The sequence below is a fragment of the Monomorium pharaonis genome, chromosome 1 (assembly GCF_013373865.1).
Source record: "Monomorium pharaonis isolate MP-MQ-018 chromosome 1, ASM1337386v2, whole genome shotgun sequence".
NCBI classification, from domain to species: Eukaryota; Metazoa; Arthropoda; class Insecta; order Hymenoptera; family Formicidae; genus Monomorium; species Monomorium pharaonis.
Genome location: NC_050467.1, coordinates 16366202 through 16385539, shown reverse-complemented (window position 1 = coordinate 16385539; position 19338 = coordinate 16366202). Strand labels below are relative to the sequence as shown.

Genomic DNA, 19338 nt, shown 5'->3' with positions numbered 1-19338 from the left:
AAAGGACGAAGGTAGAGCAGGACGCTCCGGCCGGTTTGATGGGACAAAGAGTGATAGAGTCACCGTGGACGGTAGTCGCGGCAGACATTATGGGTCCTCTCCCAACCAGTAAAGCGGGACATTCGTATTTACTCGTCCTTCAGGATCTCTTCACAAAGTGGGTGGAGTGCTGCCCACTTCAAAAAGCTACCGGAAAGAGAATCCGCGAGGCGATAGAAGAGTTGGTCATTTATCGGTGGGGTACGCCGCGCGTGCTTCTAACCGATAACGGGACGGAGTTCGTCAACACAGAAATACAGGCTTTGACGCAGCGGTGCGGTATTCACCACGCGACGGTTCCGCCCTACCACCCGCAGGCCAACCCGGTCGAACGCGTGAACCGCGTACTAAAGACCATGATCACCGCGTTGGTGGATAGGGATCACCGTGAGTGGGACGCGCACGTGCATGAATTCCGATTCGCGTATAATTCGGCGCACCATACGTCCTTACAGGCGACACCGGCAGTCTTGAATCTGGGGCGGGAGCCCCCGCCGGTGGGACTTTATCGGGACGAGGCGGCCGTGGAGGTCGAACGAGCCGAACCGGCCGAGTGGCGAGAACGAATGGAGCGCCTCGAGGCACTGCAGGATTGGGTAGTTGAGAACCTCGAGGCTGCCCAAGAGAAACAGGCAAAATATTATAATCGCCGACATCGCGACCGCCGATTTGAGGTGGGCGAACAGGTGCTGAAGCGGCACCACGTATTATCATCGGGGGCGCGGCACTTTTCGGCCAAGTTGGCGCGAAAATTTCACGGCCCTTTCGTAATAAGAAGGATCCTATCGCCGGTGGTCTACGAGCTCGCCGATTTGACGGGGGGAAGTATTGGGAAGGTCCACATAAAGGACCTGAAGCCCTACCAGGAACCCCTGGATGTGTAGAATCCCTCCCGGGGCTGATCGTTGCGTTGGGGCGCAAAGGGAAGAAGAAAAATGAGTGCCCGGCGCCTTGATTTCTATGTATTGTTTTGTCTGGTGATGGTAGCTATATTGTTAACGTCGTCCTACAGGAATTTATCGGGGTCCGCGAAGACCGGACCGTGGTGGTGGCCAGCAAGGAGAAGGGTGAGTCCGCGAGTCAGGAGTACAGAGAGCCCATGGACGACTTTATGGCCCGGTGGGCGGCCCTGTTCCGGAGGGTCGACGCAGAGTACCCGGGGTTTTGGGTAGATCTGACCCAAATCTTGGAGGACGAGAGGCGGCGGAGAAGGACGACGCAAGGGGCCGTCGTGGTGGAGGTGCCGTCGTCCCGAACTGTGGCGACCCAGACCGGGCCGATGTCGGGGGCGACTCGCTCCGTGGGGACGCAGACAGGCCCCGCCCAACGGACGGTCGGAACCCAGACGGACCGGGAGGAAGAGACGAGGCGAGACCAGGAAGCCCAGACCTGGATGTCGGTGGCAGACCCGCGCACGTTCGCCCGGACTGGACTGGGCGCCATAGCGCGACTGCTGGACAGCCTCCCCTGGCCTCCGGAAGAGCGGGCGACGACCGAGGGCGAGGGCCAGGGCCCATCTCGCGGGAGCCCGCGCGGGAGCCCCGCGCCCGCGGAGGGGAAAGGAGAGCCCCGACCCCTCACTGGCCAAGGGGAGAAGAAGGAGGCCGCCGCAGCGAGGGAACCTCCGCGCCCCACACAGGATGGAGAGGAGCCGCGTAAGACAGTGGAGAGGGAGCGCTGCTGGAACTGCGGGTCCCTCTACCACTTCACCAAGAGGTGCCCCCGCCCGCGCAAGGAAGACCACTGCTATCGGTGCGGGCGGCGGGGTACCACCGTGGGTGCATGCCCCGATTGTCGGGAGGGGTACGAAGCCCAGGGGCCGTACCTCCCGGGGCGAGGACGGGAGGGCCCGGAGCCCGAACGACGAAGAGGAGGACCGCCGGGGAGCCTCCGAGACCCCCCCGAGAGTATCGGCAGAGGACGCGGAGGGAGCACGACGGAGGGACGGCACACGAAGACCAAAGACCCTCCGAAGAAATAGGACCCCGCCTTGGTGGGGGGCCCCGTTTTTTTTGTTTTGTTTTTTTTGTGTTTTTCTTTTTCTTATCGGTTTCTTTTTTTTGTTTTGTTGTCCTGTTTTTCTTTTTTTTTCTCTTTGGTTGTTTTGTTTTGGTTGTGTCTAATTTTTTTTTCTTTTCTTTTGTTTTCTCTCTCAATTTTTTTTGGTCTGGACAAGGGGCCTAATATCGGTGTCGGGCTAGTAAAGCCCCTGTAAAACCCCTGAAAGAGAACTTATGAATAAAGAGAGTGGGAGACTAGAAAGAGCCTACAGTTTTTTTTTTGGTGTGAGACCCTCCTGAATTCCCCGCGTCCCGACCCAGGTGGTCGTGGCCTGTCGTGCGGCCGCAAGAGGGGCGGGAACGGGGTAGCGCCGCGGCGCGCCCCGGGATCAAACCGTGCGTGTGGGGAGTGTCGACGGAATTGCGAGAGTTAAATTGCGGATTGTGGTTATTTTTCTTTTGTTCTGGTTGGTTGATTGGCAACAGGATTCAAGTTGCCGCAAGGCGAATTAAAGTTTTTTTTGTGTTTCGTCCTTGGCGTGACCTCAACTGTCGGGTGACCCGTGGAGATCTCGGAGGCGCTCTCGCTGGCCGGTGGCCGCAGGGCGGGCCGCCGAGCTGGTAGGGATCCTCTTGGCGTGGGGGAGTTGTGACGTGGTAGCTCAGCTGCCACGGGTAGCAGCGTTCCTCCCCCGTCACAGGCTGCGAATTCGCGCCGTACGGGGAAAATAGGCGAGAGGCGAGAGGGGATCTCCATGGGGAACCGCGACAGACCTAGCGAGCGTAGTATTAATTCCTTATATTTTTGATTTCTTTGCGCGGCGGCCGTCTTCCGATGGAATGCGGCGAGAGAGCGAGAGAGGAGGAGAGAGAGCGACGACGATGCGGGGAAGGAGGAAGGACGCCACCGGTGCCCGGGAGAGACGAGCACGCGGCCCGCACGGGAATTCGGCGTGGCCCTGGGAGAGCCACGGCCGGAGCCTAAAGCGGCGGTGCCCGCCAACACCACGACGGAACGTCTCGGAGGGCTGTGGAGGAGCCCGGATGGAACAAAACGCGTTGAGGGAGGCGTCAGGTCCTCTCGCGAAGAACGGAGGTCTCCGCGGGCGCTGCCCCGGTGCGGGAAGTGGCCCAGCGGGAGAAAGAAAATTTTGCGGGGGCCTGCGAGGCCCCCGGAAGGATTATGGCGCGCACGTCCCTGCGTACGCAGGACTGCGTGCCTTGCAGCAATTGGGTCGCGGCGCGGAAACAATGCGCATGACTGGACGGGGGGTCGCGGTGTCGATCCGGGATCGACCGCGATCCACCCCGCTTTTGCGTGCGAGCGTCCTAGGTGTAAGGTCGCGTGCTGTGCCCCGAAAGGCGGAATTATCGGTGTGGCGTGTGTGAGGCCTCAGCGAGGGTGACGGAACGAGCCTGGAGACGGGGGAGGACATCGCCTGGACTTTATCGGTGAGGTGGCCCGCCAGAATAGTTTCGTGTGAGCGGTTGCTGGCTAGCGGGGCGTCCCCGCGTCCGTTCTGCATCCGTTTTAGTGTTGGTGCGTGATTCGCGTGGGCCGCGGGGCGGTCATACGTTCGCGTGATTAATTGGGGAATTGGCGGATGCAAGCGGGCAGGACGTCAACGCGCCGAGCCACGAGGAAGACGGGTGTAGCGACGCTCGGGTTCCGTCGGAGATTCCCCTCGACCGTGTGCGCCGCAAAGCCCTTGCGCGAGCGAGTATCGTGTCGCGAGTAGCGGGTGGATGGGACTTCCGGTTTCACGACGGGGTAAAGTGCGGCCGCGGCCGGCGATTGCTTTGTGACCCTCGTGAGCCACGCGGTCGTGTTCTATAGTTGCCGGGAGTGTCGGCACGTTCGATCGCCCGAAATTCATTGTGCGCGGAAGATTCCGCCGTCCGTCCTTGTCGGCCGCGTGCCTGCCGCGGGCGCTTCCCTCGCCTCGTTCGCGTTTCTTTTTGGTTTAATTCGCGCCGGGGCGCCGCATGGTCGGAACGCCGCATGCCGCGTCCCGTGAGATTATGGTTTCCATCTGACATTTATTTCTAATAAAGATCGTTATTTGTTAAGCTCGGAGTCTAGTTTTTTTTTGGTGTGTCGTCCACCAGTTCGTGTTTTCGCCGCCGCCTGCTCCCTTACGATCTGCCCCGCCCCTCTACCGTTAGGCAGAGCTTGTCGAGATTGTCGCGCGAGGATCGAGGATACCTTGGCGTAACGATTTTCGCGAATTGACGCGTCGTCGAGCGCGTCTGGCGCCCAACAATTCTCGTGATAGCGTGTGGCCGAGATTCGAGCGCGACAAGCACGGCATCGGGGGTACCGGTTACCCTATCGGTCTCGCTGCTTTTTGCTCGCGGCTTTTCCGGTCAGGAAAAGTCGTGACAAATTCTATAAGAGTAATAAATTTTTTAATTAATTACAAAAGTAATTATGTAGTATATCAACACACACACACACATATTTTTATTAATATAATATATAGTAGGTTATACCCCAGACAGTTAAAGGCGAGTTTGTGATGGAATATATTGGCGAATTGATCAACCAGGTAGAGGCAAAGCCAATGGCACACAATAAGATTTTATACAGTCTACTCTGTAGCCTATATATATATATGTGTGTGTGTGTGTGTGTGTGTGTGTGTGTGTGTGTGTGTGTGTGTGTGTGTATAAACATAAAATTTAATTTCTGTTATAGTTGACGAGTCACAATCATTTGTTGCCTAGCTAGACGAGATCACTCGCATGCTGCAGTCATCGTCTGCAATATAAAGAATATTCGTTCCACGGTAGTATTTAAACAATAGATACACACTATATATATGTGTGTGTGTGTGTGATAATTACAAAATACTTTAAGCTGATTGTTTAATTAATATTATACGTATGATACTCATTTAATTAAAATTGTTTAATGTATAATCTATCGAAAGAATAATATAATTTCTTAAATAAATATTTATATTTATATATTTTATTCTGTTTTTACCCTTTTATTTAATGTAAAATTTAATTTTGAATGCCGCTTTTTATCACGTCAATAGGACGTCCATAGAAGGTCCATAGGACGTCCATAGAACGTCTATCGGACATATTTTACGGATATAGCATGTCCACCATTTTCATAAACCTATATCCCATGAACGTCCATAGAATGTCCAAAGGATGTAAAACGGATGTTTTGTGGATATCCCAATATCCGTTAAAGACATCTTATAGATGTCGTTAGGATATCCGTGTGCTGTCTGGGACCTGGGTTATACCTTTCTTGCTGATTGACATATAATGAAAAGTTTAACTACACAGCCATATTCAGTTAGAAAAATTGAAATTACTAGACTCTACTTTTGCGCCTTTTCGCCAACAAATCCCATGGCTAAAACATTCACGTAAAAAGTTTCACATTTCAGCAATTTGAAAAGTTACATAATTACTGAAATCATTAAAGTTTACGTGAAATTTTTCATTTTTCACATTCCAAGGGAAAAAGTTACATGACCGATATCCTGGACGTTTCAACGACAAACTGTTATGCTCGACGAGATATATAATCTCCTCGCCCTAAAAGACAGTCTCGGGGGATCGCACAAGGTATGATCGATAACAAATTTAGAGAGTATAGAGAGGCCGACGCCCCCGCTCTCGGGGCGTTTATCTGCCGTTGAGCAACTCGAAGGGAACTAGACGGTCGTACAAGCTGACCGCGGTGCTGTACCAGGTATGTCCTTTCGTCGATCCAGATTTTCCGGATTATTTCGGGCAAAGAAAGGACATAATCGAACTTATCTGGCGAAGAGAGGACATAACCGATCTGTTTTCTCCCCACCTCTTTTTTCTTCATGCGCTTATAAACCCTTAACTAGAGAGACGGTATTCTTTGCCGTTCCTCCTGTCAGGGCAGCCTCAAGAGCTGGATACTCGGATGTACTCGGAAGATACTCGGGGAGACGTCAGAGAATTTTTTAGCCAACAGACTCAACGATATTGCGCTCAACCTCCTACACTCAAGAGATCAGAAAACCAGAGAGCTTCCATTCACGGCTCACAGGATGGAAGCCTTAGATTACCAGAACCGTCATTACTGGTTCCAGTCCAGACTCGTCGCCTTCGACATCGCATCCAAATGAGACACGATTACCAGGTCACCTGAGTTCCTTTTGTGAACAGCGGTTTAATATCGCCTCGGACCCAACGGTCCCGAATGCAATACAAGATTACCGCATTCTATTCGCCTTGTTCCCCCATCGAGGCTCTGTTTACAGGTTAATCTTTCTGAACGCGCTTTACTGCGATCTGGAAATAAATCGCCTTCGATCTAAAAGGGCTATCAAGGTGGCCCCTCAGAAGATTAATTTCTATCTTCCTTGCTTGTTGACAAAACATCAGGCGATAATCGTTTTAGTCTAAACCTGAAAGATCTGAATACATATATTGTACTCTTACTTTTTAAACCAGATTGGTTAACTGTTACTCGCATCATGTTATCAGAATCGCAAATAACGTTTCCTGATGTAGAAGACGCGTATCTGTTATTTCCAATCAGATTCATTAAAAATTTCTATATTTTTGTGGTGTCAAACGACTAATCAGTTCAGCTTACCATTCGGTCTAGTTACGGCCCATTCATCCTTACGAAAAATGTTCGTCTAGTTACCACGCATCTGTAAGAGGAGATTCCAATCTGCCGTATACCTGGACGATTTTCTCCTCCTGGGCTCAATCAGCGAAGAACGCAGAGTTAACGTTTTTTAACACTACAACTCCACTGCTGTCTCCAGGTTTTCTAAAAATCAATTACTAGGTATCTATATGGAAGCCTCCTTCAGATGTAGACATTTGGGATCCGTGTTCGACTCAAATAAACAATCTATCTCAGTTCCCTCTCAACGCCAAAGAAATCTGACTTACATCAACGGATTCGAATCGATACTCTTACCTCTCTGATATTTTTAAGCAAATATGGCAGCAGTGTAAGGACAGAAATAATTTTATTTTTGCCTTTTATATCTCCTAATTAGAGAATTCTATTGCCAATGTGGAATCTCAATCTCCGGACGCGAATACAAAATGGTCCTTGTCAGAGCAAGCACTAATCGAGTCCTCCGACCTGGATATAGTTTTATTCATTTTCTCTATTTCGTCCGAAAGTGCAAAAACTACGTTTCCTGAATTCTAAATCGAGAATTAATTGCAGGAACGCAGGAACTTTTTTCTGATTAGAGTTTAATTTTTACGTATTTCTTCCGTTTACTTTGCTTTAAAAATTAGTGGACGATGGAGCATCGTTGGTCGCGCCTGGGGAGTCCTTCCAGCTTTGGTTCCCGTTATTTTTAGCGTCTTCTGATTCAAAGCCGTTAATTCGTCTTTGCACCAAAGCACAACAGATCTATATTAACTATTAATAAGTTATTAGTCAGTTAAATTAATCGCAAAAGCAATGAGAAACTTTAATACATTTTAACTCGTTCTATGTACATAACTGCTGTTTCAGTCTCTATGAAAATTTCTATGCATGAGTTTTTATTGTAAAGACTGAAAAAAATTGCAACTGAGCATTTCTTTTTAGTTTATTTTTCAATAAAAAAGACATGATTTAACTAAACTTTAGTTAAACGTGAATGATGTAACGTACATACCAGATATAGGAATAAGCGAATAGAGAATAAGAAAAGCGACAGCGAAATAGAGAGAGAGAGAGAGAGAGAGAGAGAGAGAGAGAGAGAGAAGGGATAGAGAATGGGTGAACACTGAGAGTGAGTGGACATTCAAAAGAAATGTTTCATTAATTATGGACGAATGAAGACAGATGAAAACAGAGACACGATTCTCGTAATGCAGTACAGATTATTAAATTGAACAAAAAAGTCTTCTAAACGTCGCGGAAAATTGGATATAAACATTGCCATTCGTAAACAAGTCGCCGCGTGTCTACTGATAGCAATCGCTCGCCTCGCTTGGCGGTATTGTTTTGCCGCGCATCTGTATTTGGCGGTAGACCGGGCAAATTCGGTTATTTCTCAAAATTAATATTTAAATATTGATGAATTTACAAAACGTTAAAATACGTTTTCATTTAATGAATCATAAATTTGCTCTCGAGTGTAGAATACTTTTTCACATGTAACTCTGTAAAAAAATGTTAACAGTTCTAACGATTTACTTAAAACAAAGAAATGACTACATAAACCAGTTGCACATTTCAAGTCGATTCCCGAGGCACCGCCTGCTATATCCCCACTACCGTTTTAGGTTCGACGGCCAAGCCGCCGATCGCGCGGCTGATGCTGTCTCAGGAGCCCTTTGACAAATATACCTGGATCCATCCGCGTGATTAAAAATTTCTTTGCGCTGTAAATAATTTTCATTTTTACTGATAATTAACCCTTAATCCCTCCCTATGGGTCGTTTTCGTCCTGCTTAAAACTACTATTGTTAATTTCTCGTACAACCGCGATGCTAGCGCCATTAAAGTTATACTAAAAAAAACATTGGGGGGAAAGGATCTTTAGTGCAAAAGGCCAGCCCGGTCCGTTTGTTTTACTCCAAACGCCATCTAGATAAAATTCAAATAGGACGTTTTCGACCCATAGGGAGGGATTACGTAAGTAAAAATGACTTTTGAAAAAAAATTTTTTTGTAAATTAATGTGTATTTTAGGACACGTACATGCATTTTAGAACATAATTATGTATATATTTTAAGTTAAATATCTACAATAAAAATTAAAAATCCAGAATATTTTGAGCAGATCAATAAAATTCAGTTTTCGGCAAATATTGGGAAGATTGGACATTAACTAATAAATTAAAAAAAGAAAAAGATATTTTTATTGTTTATACAAAAATGATAAAAAGACCAATCAATGTTGTGCTCGATGCAACAAACCCGTTTGCAATTATCATCGTTTAAATTGCTGTCGCGACTGTTTTTAAACTGTTCTTTTTCTATTTTTATAACAAAATTTTGTATTTTTACTATGTAAAAATTACTATTAAATAATAATTTGTTAAAACTTTAAGCAGAAAAAATAATTGTAGATTTATTGATGTTTCCCTATTTTACAACACTATTCATCATCCTAAAAAAATACCAATTTTTATACGATGAAATTGGATATCTGCTTTTATTCTACGTTGATCAGACATTTTTTTTCGTAAAGAGGAACTTCTTTTCACCCAGAAACTGATTAAAAAAACTTTTTCAAAATTTTTACCATTGCTATATATATTTATTTAAAATTAACTTTTTTATTTATTTTGTCATTGTTTATTAAAAAATACATATTAAATTTAGGAGAGGGGGATAATATAATAGCAGTTACTTAAAGAGAAATGTTTAAAGAGTATACATGATATTTTTCAGATTTTTTAAACCATTATTTATATCGTTATAAGGGCGAGGACGAAAACGACCCATAGGGAGGGATAGAAGGTGCCAAAAAACACGGAAGGGATTGAGGGTTAATAATGTTGTTTATTAACCAATCTTTAAATAATGATTAATAGTTATAGGTAGCAAGGTGTCGTCCACTAGACCTCAATAATTCGTCATTTGAGGTCAAATAGTTAATTATTACAAAGAATTATAGTTAATGTCAATAATTAGTCACTAATAAAACCTTATTAATACGTCGTAAAATGATCAATTAACTAACGTTATTAATTAGTTAAGAATATGACGTCGGAAATACGTTGTAGGATGGATGAATGACTGACATAATTAATAGGACAAAAAATGACTTACTATTACGTCTTAATTTGGTAACATGACGTCTGCGACCTTAAATGACGAATTATTGACGTCGTATTAACGTCACCTTGCTACCTGGGATGTTAGCGCTCTTATTAGCACGCGTATTCAAAACGCGATGATAGCAACGCTTTGTTAAAGAAATTTGATAATCACACGTATTTAGAGCAAAATTCCTATTCAGAATCACTAATAAGCCTCGATAGTGCGCTAACATATCAATATCTTAGAAGTGCGCGATAAAAGTGGTCAGGGGCATGTTTAAGTGATAATTATAAATATGGAATACGTACGTGCAATGGAGGAGGTACAAATGTGCGAAATGTTGACGAAATATTACAAAGAAGACCGCGAGTTGTTCGAGACCGAATAGACCCATTCGAAATATTCGATGACATTCAGTTTCGAAATCGGTATAGACTGTCAAAAGAAGCAGTGCGATTCGTGACAGACTTGATTGAAGAGAGGTTATCTTCTCAAGCAGGACATGAGAACCCAGATAACACAGTGTCTTCTTAAAGAATTCATAAAGTAGTCTTCCTTTCTGAACAGTAATTCCTGAGGAATTCATAGAAGAATACTTTAAGAATAACGTAGGAAATTACATGTACCATGATTTGAATTTTTCAGGATTTCTTAAAGTATTTATATAGAATTATTTGTTAGAATTCTTCAGAACTTCTTAAAGTATTCGTATAGAATTATTTGTTGGCCCACACAGCACACTTTATCCTGAGGATATCCCAAATTATCCCAAACAGACGAAGGCGATCCCACGGATATCTCAATAAGTAGCTCCCGGGATATCCTACAAAAATATCTTAAAATATTGTAAAATATCTTAAGATATCATATGATATCTTATTAACATATTTCGATATCCCCCAAAAATATCTTAAAATATTATAAGATATTGTAAGATATTCATTAATATCTTACGATATCCTATTACATCCAAATAATATCCCATCATATCTTTTTTATCTCTACAATTAATGGAGCATAAATCAAGTGTAAAGGGAAAGTTAATTATAATGTAACAAAAGAGTGACAGAAGTGTAAATTAAATCTTTAAGAAACGTAAATTAAAACGTCAGAACATAAAGAAAATACACTTATGGAAACAATGTGGCATATTAATAATATGCCACATATACTAAAAAATTATAAAAAATGACATTAAAAAAATTTTTTTATTTTATACAAACAGAGTGTTTAGTTAAGTAATTTGTACGCTGGTACGATCAAGGAATGAGGTTACATGAAATGAAACAAGGAAACTATGAAAAAATAATGATATTGTAAAAATGTACATCTATACTTCCTTTACTCAATACTCAAGAAACAGTAAAAAAAATGGAGCTTCATTTTATAAGTAACTAAATGTATAGATAAAGAAAAGTGAACTTGGCATACATCAAGGCATCTTCGTCGTTGACAAAATATCAAACGCAAATTTACATTTCAAAACAAAATTCGAACTAAAAAAAATTAAACCACAGAGGTACGATAATTATCACACAATAAGTAATGGTTAGGATAAACATTAATAGAAAATAGAGTATTTACATGACGAATATAGTGAGATAGTTAAAAAATAAACAAATAAAATAATTATGACTAAATGGTTAATGTTCAACTCACAGCACCTCACGGTAATTTAACTTTGATTAGATTTAACATATAAAATTAATCTAGTTTACATAAATAATAATAACTTTGGCATAAGCAAGCACAATTGCACGTACTAAAATTAGTGAAGACCTGCGACGTATGTGAAAGTGAGCGTTTGTAGGCAATTCACTATCTATGTAACAGAGGTTAGAATTCAGCACGAACGGCATGAATATGAACGTAAACAGAATTGCACGCTCGTACAATATGAATGGAAAATCAATACAACAGAAAAACACCTCTTAGCTGAGCCCTATCCTGCTGGTCAGGATTGAAACTTTCTTGAGGGCTCAACTGAAACGTCCTGTAGAGGTGGCGAGTACCTGGCGCTCCTAAGTAAAGCCTTGATAACTGTAGTGAAGTCTGCTTCGAACGTTATCAGTAAGAATCTCTTGTTCGAACTGCTACCAGGTGGGATTGCGTGTGAATGAATTGTTTCTGGCTCAGAAGGATTGCATCGATCGAATGTTTCTTACACGTGTCTTCGAATGCCGCGGATCTGCCTTCCTATGATATCTTAGGATTGAAAACCGTGTCACGCACAACAGTTATCTCGATGCTGTCCGCAAGGAAAGTGAAGAGCGAAGACGCAGCAAGCTCTTGCATGTCCCGTGGGAGGCGCAATTATCCCCTCTTGGGACCTCGGAAACTGGCACCTTATTGGTTCGCGATTGACACGTCGTCAGACATCGCTCGGTCAAGACGCCGGCTTGTCGCGACGGGGGGTCAAACCGGTTTTCTCCCGGAATCACGTGTATGGTAATATTGATTTTCTGTTCCCTTTCAAATACGTCACAAGTCCTGAACACAGAGCAAAAACAGATTTTTTAATAAGTTAGTCTATATACTATTTTGCGCGCATATATAAAAATAGTAAAAAAAGTAAAAAAAAAATGGTAAAACTTTATATTTATTTATAAAAATATAAGTTAACTATACATGTTTTATCCTTCTGACAACATCTATTGTAATGATCTATAACAAATATGAATCCATAAACAAGAAGTGTTTATGGATCACCACGAAGCGTTAGAATGCGTACGGTCTTCGAAGTCAAGCGACATCGGCGAGGGTTGACACTTGGATGGGTGACCGTTTTTTCAGGTATAGAGATATTAAACTATTAAACATGCTTTAACAGGTACGACTGTGGCTTGGCTGAAACATGTTATATTATTGTTGATGTGTAAATCGAATAGCGCGAGAATTGTCCGATGTAAATTAATTCGAATGGAGAACTAATATTGTAAAGCAATTGTCTTTATTTTTTCTTTAGTTTTTAGTGGACTGTATTACAAATTTTAATAAATTATATTGGTCGGTTCGCTTGTACGGATGGTTTCGACCGTGTCAATGCTTTAACTATAACTGGCGCGAAAGCTCTTTCCTGTTCGTCATTGAACATACTATCTCTCTTTCCATCGACATGTTTACGGTAGCACGCAACTTACACTTCTAGATCATGCTGTGATCACGTTTTTTCCTTCGCTTCTGTACATTCCGCCCACCAATTAATGTCAATTAATTACTAAACACTGTTATTCATCATTGATTACATTAAGTTCATCGGATATTGGAAGTTTACAAAGTTTATTAATTGCTCGCTTACAGACTCCACTCGCGGTCTTTAAAGTCACGACGCGCACGTTGCCGTCTGCGCCGGCGTGCGCTTCAACTACCTTGCCTAATTTCCACTTTAATGGTGGTAAATTATTGTCCTGAATTAAAACAATGTCACCAACTGACAAATTTGGCGTTTTTCTTTTCCATTTTGTTTTTCCTTGAAGTGATGTTAAATACTCGGCGCTCCATCTTTTCCAAAAGTCTTGTGCGATTTTTTGAATTAATTGCCATCTGCTGAGTCTATTTATTGCTGTGTCGCTCAGATCCACCTCTGGTACTGTTGTCAACGGTTCCCCGATAATGAAATGTCCCGGCGTCAATGGTTGTAAGTCCATTGGTGTGGATGGTAGTTGACGAATCGGTCGAGAGTTCAAACAAGCTTCGATTTGTATTAACACAGTACTCAATTCTTCAAAGGTCAATAAACCGCCACCTATAATTCGTTTTAAATAGAATTTACATGACTTAATTCCGGCTTCCCACAGCCCCCCCATATGAGGGGATGCAGGTGGAATAAACTTCCACTCGATGTTATGAGGTATACAAAATTCGTCGCTAATGTTCCTAACGTTTGAATTAATAAACTCTTGAATTTCTTTGATTTCATTTTTTGCGCCGACAAAATTAGTCGCGTTATCGCTGTAGATGCGCTGCGGACATCCTCGACGTCCTACGAAACGTCTAAGTGCCGCTATAAACGCGCTCGCAGTGAGATCGCTGACCGCTTCAATATGGATTGCTTTAGTTGTGAAACAGACAAATAACGAAACATACGACTTGCTAGTCTTCCTACCGCGGCCTCGATTCACCAAAGTCGTGATTGGCCCCGCGAAATCTATGCCAGTCACAAAAAATGGGCGTTTTGGAATAACTCGATCCGATGGTAATTGCCCCATTATCTGTGATAGCGACCTTGGACCGTTACGGAAGCAGTTAACGCACTTGTATACAATTTTTCTGGCTAAAGCTCTTCCATTAATTGGCCAATATCTTTCGCGAATCGAGTACAATAGTGCTTGTGGCCCTGCGTGTAATAACCTGAGATGTTCACGCTCGAATAATAAATGCGTAAATCTACTGTCGCACGGTAACAAAATCGGATGTTTCTTCCTGAACGATGCGATCGAATGTTGCAATCTTCCGCCCACCCTGATGAGTCCGGTTTCATCAATGAATGGGCCGAGAGATAATAATTTGCTGCTTGAACTAATCGGTTTATTTGCCTTTAAATCCGCCAATTCTTTTGCGAAGCAAACAATTTGAGTCTCGCGAACTAATAATTGATTGGCGGTGTGTATTTCTTTAATTGAGATCGAATCATAATTGCGGTTTACTCGACTCGCTTTACAATTATAAATAAACCGCATGATTCTTGCTAAAATACGCTCAATCTTTGATAACGAGGAATAATTACTCAACAAACGCGAAATCGCTCGATCCGCGCCATTGAGACTTACTAATACTTGCAGTTCTGATTTTTGCTCGGATTCCACAATTTCGGTCTCATCTTGAGATAAAGTGATTGATTCTAATTCATTTTCGACATAATTGTCAAATTTTGATAACCAATTCGGACCTTCCCACCAAAGTTTACATTGTTGCAGGTCCTTTAGATTTGTGCCTCGCGAGATTAGATCGGCGGGATTATCACTACTTCGAACATGTCTCCAACAATCAGACGGAAGACTAGACTGTATTTCTGCACTTCGATTTGACACAAATGTTTTCTGACGAGACGGATCGCCTGATATCCACGCCAATACAATTGTGGAATCCGTCCATGCATATATTTTATCAAAGTTAACCTTTAAAGCTCGTCGCACATTTTTCACCAGTCTAACCAATGCAACGGCCCCGCACAATTCAAGTCTGGGAAGTGTTATTGTTTTATTTCTTATCGGCGAGACTCGTGATTTGGAGCAAAGCAACGCCGATTTAGCGTTACCGTTCTCGTCAATGGTCTGCAAATAAACGCATGCTCCGTATGCCTTCAATGAGGCATCACTGAACGCATGTAAACAAATTCTAATTGAATTATTTAAGAGGACTCTACGAGGAATTCGAATTGAGTTTATATCATTCAAATCCCTTACATACGCATCCCATAATTGTTGAAGATTACTTTAGTTAGCGGGTCATCCCAACTTAAATTTGCCGCCCATGTTTGTTGCATGATTATCTTGGCTCGAATTAAAATTGGACTAATCAATCCCAATGGATCGAACAACCTCGAAACTGTCGACAAAACCTCTCGTTTGCTTTTACTTGGGTTCGCTATCGCCTTGATTGAAAACTGGAACATGTCTTTGTTCGGATGCCATATCAAACCCAATGTTTTTACGTTGTTTGTATCAATCGCCACCGACGACGATTGCTCGACTCTGTTTCGATCGCCCAGAATCGCTCCGCAATTAGATTGCCATTTATGAGGCTCGAATCCTCCGCTACCTAATAGAGTCGTTAATTGATTGAACTCGACCGCATCGCTCTCACAACTAACTCCGGTTAAAATATCGTCAACGTATAAATCATTTAACAAAACTTGTGATGCTTCGCGAAACTCATTCACTGCTTCACTCGCTAGTTGTCGGACGCAACGTATGGCTACAAATGGAGCGCACGCCAGTCCGTATGTGACTGTATTCAATCGGAATTCTTGTATCGGTTCATTTGTCGAAAAACGCCACAAAATTCTTTGGTAATCGCGATCTAGCTTATTAATTAGCACTTGTCTATACATTTTTTTTAAATCAGCAGTAATCGCAACTGCATGTAGTCGAAATCGTAAAATTATGTCTATTATATTATCCTGCAAAGCCGCTCCGACCATTAACGAGTCATTCAACGACACACCCGAAGACGTCTTTGCCGAGCCATCGAATACAACGCGCAACTTAGTTGTGACACTCGATTCGCGCAATACACCGTGATGCGGCAAATAAATAGATGATGTAATATTTAAATTTTCCGTTGCCCTTGACATATGATTTAAATCGATATATTCTTGCATAAATGCCGCATATTGACGACCAAACTCCGGATCGAGCAGAAATCTCGCTCCAATAACTTCAATCGCCTTATTGCTATCGGTTTCGACTCACCAAGTTTGTTTTTGTTCTTTCGAAACGGTAACCTAACGATAAATCGCCCGAACGAGTCTCGAGTCATAGTATTTACAAAATAACTTTCGCATTCTAATTCCTCGGCTGACATGGTAACGCGTCCCTCAACTGGATATTCTTCTAATTCCCAAAATCGTGATAACATATTGTTCTCCTCGTCCTTCTGCGTTAATAAACACATGTGAGCGTTCAACGACGATCGATCAGCCGGCTGCTTCATGACCAAACGCTCGGGTATCGGGCCCGCTATTAACCATCCGAATTTGCTATTTTGCAAGGTAGGCAAATCCTGACTCAATTCGATTTTCCCAACTTCAAGTAAGTTAAAGAAAATTTCTCCGCCTATCAATACATCTATTTTGCTCGGATTATAAAACAATGGGTCCGCCAATTCGAGGTTTTTTGGAATTAATATCTGCAAAGCTCGAATTGAGAACGATGGCAATTCTTTCGTCAAACTCGGAGCAACCAAACAATACAAACTCACTTCATAATTTGAAATTCGCGATTTTAATTTTAATTGACAACCATGCTTGATATCGCAATTCATGTTGTTTAAACCGCTAATTGACTCGCAAACATTATCCATCCTCAATCCGAGTTCCCTGCATGCCGCTAATGTTATAAAATTCGTCTCGCTCGCGCTGTCTAAGAGAACTCTCAATTGTCGGTTACAATAGTTATACGCCTTCGCCTCTACAATTGCGGTTGACATAAGAATACGCTTACACTTTGAAGTTTCTCTTCGCACGTGATGAACAAGTGGACCGCTCGCTCCGTCTTCGGCCTTCTCCGACGTGCTCCGTTCGGAGCCCGTCACCAGATTCACGCTCGCTCCCATCTCCGGAGTGGTAGTCTCAGGATTCTCCCTTGTGGTTGGAGTTGATACGCCCCTGCTCAAATGGCACAACGTATTGTGGCGCTCACCACATTCTCGACATGAACTTGAAGTACATCTTGCGACAAAATGATCGTTGCGAAGACAGTTAATGCATAATTTTAATTTTTTGACGGTTTGGATCCTATCCTTAACAGACAAATTCAAAAATTGATTACAAGTGTAAATAAGATGCGGGCCTTGACAGACGTAACATCGCCCTCCTTGTATGGTTGTTGACAATGTTGTTTTGGTTTGCAATCTTGAATTTGACGCTGATTTGATTTTATTGTTGTCGTTCTTCTCGCTCGTCTTTATCCCGCTGGTAACGTCCTTTATCCCTTCGCTCAAGGCTGCTCGTTCCAACACCTGGCATCGACGCTGCAAGAAATCAATCATGGTTTTTGTCATCAGTTCTTCATGCATCTCGGCGTGTTCCTCCCAGCGCTTTCTTGTAGCGCTATCTAAATTTTTCTCGATTAAAGATATGATTAGCTCTCCCCATGATTCCGTGGGAAGTTTCATAGATTGTAAAACTCTCAAATGTTTTTGAACGTGATCTATAAGATCTCGAATTGCGTTAGATGATTCTCGATGCACGCGCGGCAACTCGAATAGGCATTGCACATGTCGCTTGCGAATCGCTTTTTCGTCTTCATAGCGTTCCCTCAACAAGTCCCATGCAATCTCATAATTTTGCTCAGAAATTTCAATAGATTCAACTACTCGCGCAGCCGCGCCGCTCAATGAGCTTACCAGATATTGATGCTTTTGTACATTTGACAAATCGCTATTGTGAATTAAAGTTTTAAATGTATCAGCATACCTTTTCCACTCTTCCATCTGCCCGCTGAATACAGGCAAATTGATGATCGGCAACTTGACGTTAAATTCACGTGATGAATTTGATGGTGTATTTATTCGTGTTAGCATTTGACCTTGCTGTTCTAATATCCGCACCATTATATCGTTGTTATTATCGTTTGAACGTTCTGAAAGTTGTTGAACTATCCTGAACTGCTGTTCCAAGATCTGCGTTAATGCGTTGTTATCCGCTCTATTTTCGCCGCTTGTCGATGCTTGTGATGATTTCAATTTCTCAAGGCATCGTAATAGCGATGCTCTCACTGCGAAATATTTGTCTTCGAATTCGGTATCTTCGGTTCTATCTTCATCTTCGTCATCGTCTTCGGATGATAATTGTTGTGAAATTGTCTGAAACTTGTCGTAGATATCATCCAACCTTTGTATACGAGATTCAATTTCCTCCTTTGTTGTACTTTCCAGGTCATCGTTCGCTCGAATTGCGAAATTCCTTGCCGATGTCAATTGAGCCTTGATTGATCCTCTTTTCCTCCTTAATTGCTCGGTATTCATTGTCACCCACAAATGTAACTTCGAGATTTCACTTGAATGTCGATCACTTAAGATTGTTTCATTGTTATTGAATTGCACACACTTTATCCGGCTCGAAGGACCATGTTGATGTGTAAATCGAATAGCGCGAGAATTGTCCGATGTAAATTAATTTGAATGGAGAACTAATATTGTAAAGCAATTGTCTTTATTTTTTCTTTAGTTTTTAGTGGACTGTATTACAAATTTTAATAAATTATATTGGTCGGTTCGCTTGTACGGATGGTTTCGACCGTGTCAATGCTTTAACTATAACTGGCGCGAAAGCTCTTTCCTGTTCGTCATTGAACATACTATCTCTCTTTCCATCGACATGTTTACGGTAGCACGCAACTTACACTTCTAGATCATGCTGTGATCACGTTTTTTCCTTCGCTTCTGTACAATTATAGTCTTCTTTCTCTTATAAAATTGCCGTAAAAATAATTAGAATTTTTTATTTTTTGTTCAAGTTTTTTTCAATTCTTAGAAACTCTCAAAAATACTTAAAAATATTCAAAAATTTTTTAAATTAATCAAAATTTTTTATTTTTAAAGTTTTTCTGAGAAACGTTTCAATTATAAAAAATCGAAACATTTATCAGAAATCCTGAAAAAAACTTTTTTAATTCTGACAAATTTTTTCACTAGGGTATATTACGATATCTCAGGAAATCCCTTGGACATCCTCTGGATATCGTTTGAGATATCTACAGGATGTCAAATCGATGGACATTTGTGCATCCCTTGGATATCCCTAGGATATCGCAGACGGTCCACGGATATCCAACGATATTGCGATATCCCAAAATGACATCCTAGGGATATCCCTAGGATAAAGTGTGCTGTGTGGGGGAAT

The 19338-nt window shown here is 42.6% G+C and overlaps 1 protein-coding gene across 1 annotated transcript; it reads right to left on the bottom strand.

The window, feature by feature from the left end:
* Positions 1-13000: 13000 nt before the first annotated feature.
* Positions 13001-18461, bottom strand: LOC118646575. The gene is made up of 3 exons (XM_036289763.1): positions 16187-18461; positions 15179-16088; positions 13001-15089 (listed from the first exon to the last, which is right to left on the bottom strand). The coding sequence occupies exons 1-3, from the start codon at positions 18459-18461 to the stop codon at positions 13001-13003; spliced, it is 5274 nt and encodes a 1757-aa protein (XP_036145656.1).
* Positions 18462-19338: the final 877 nt, after the last annotated feature.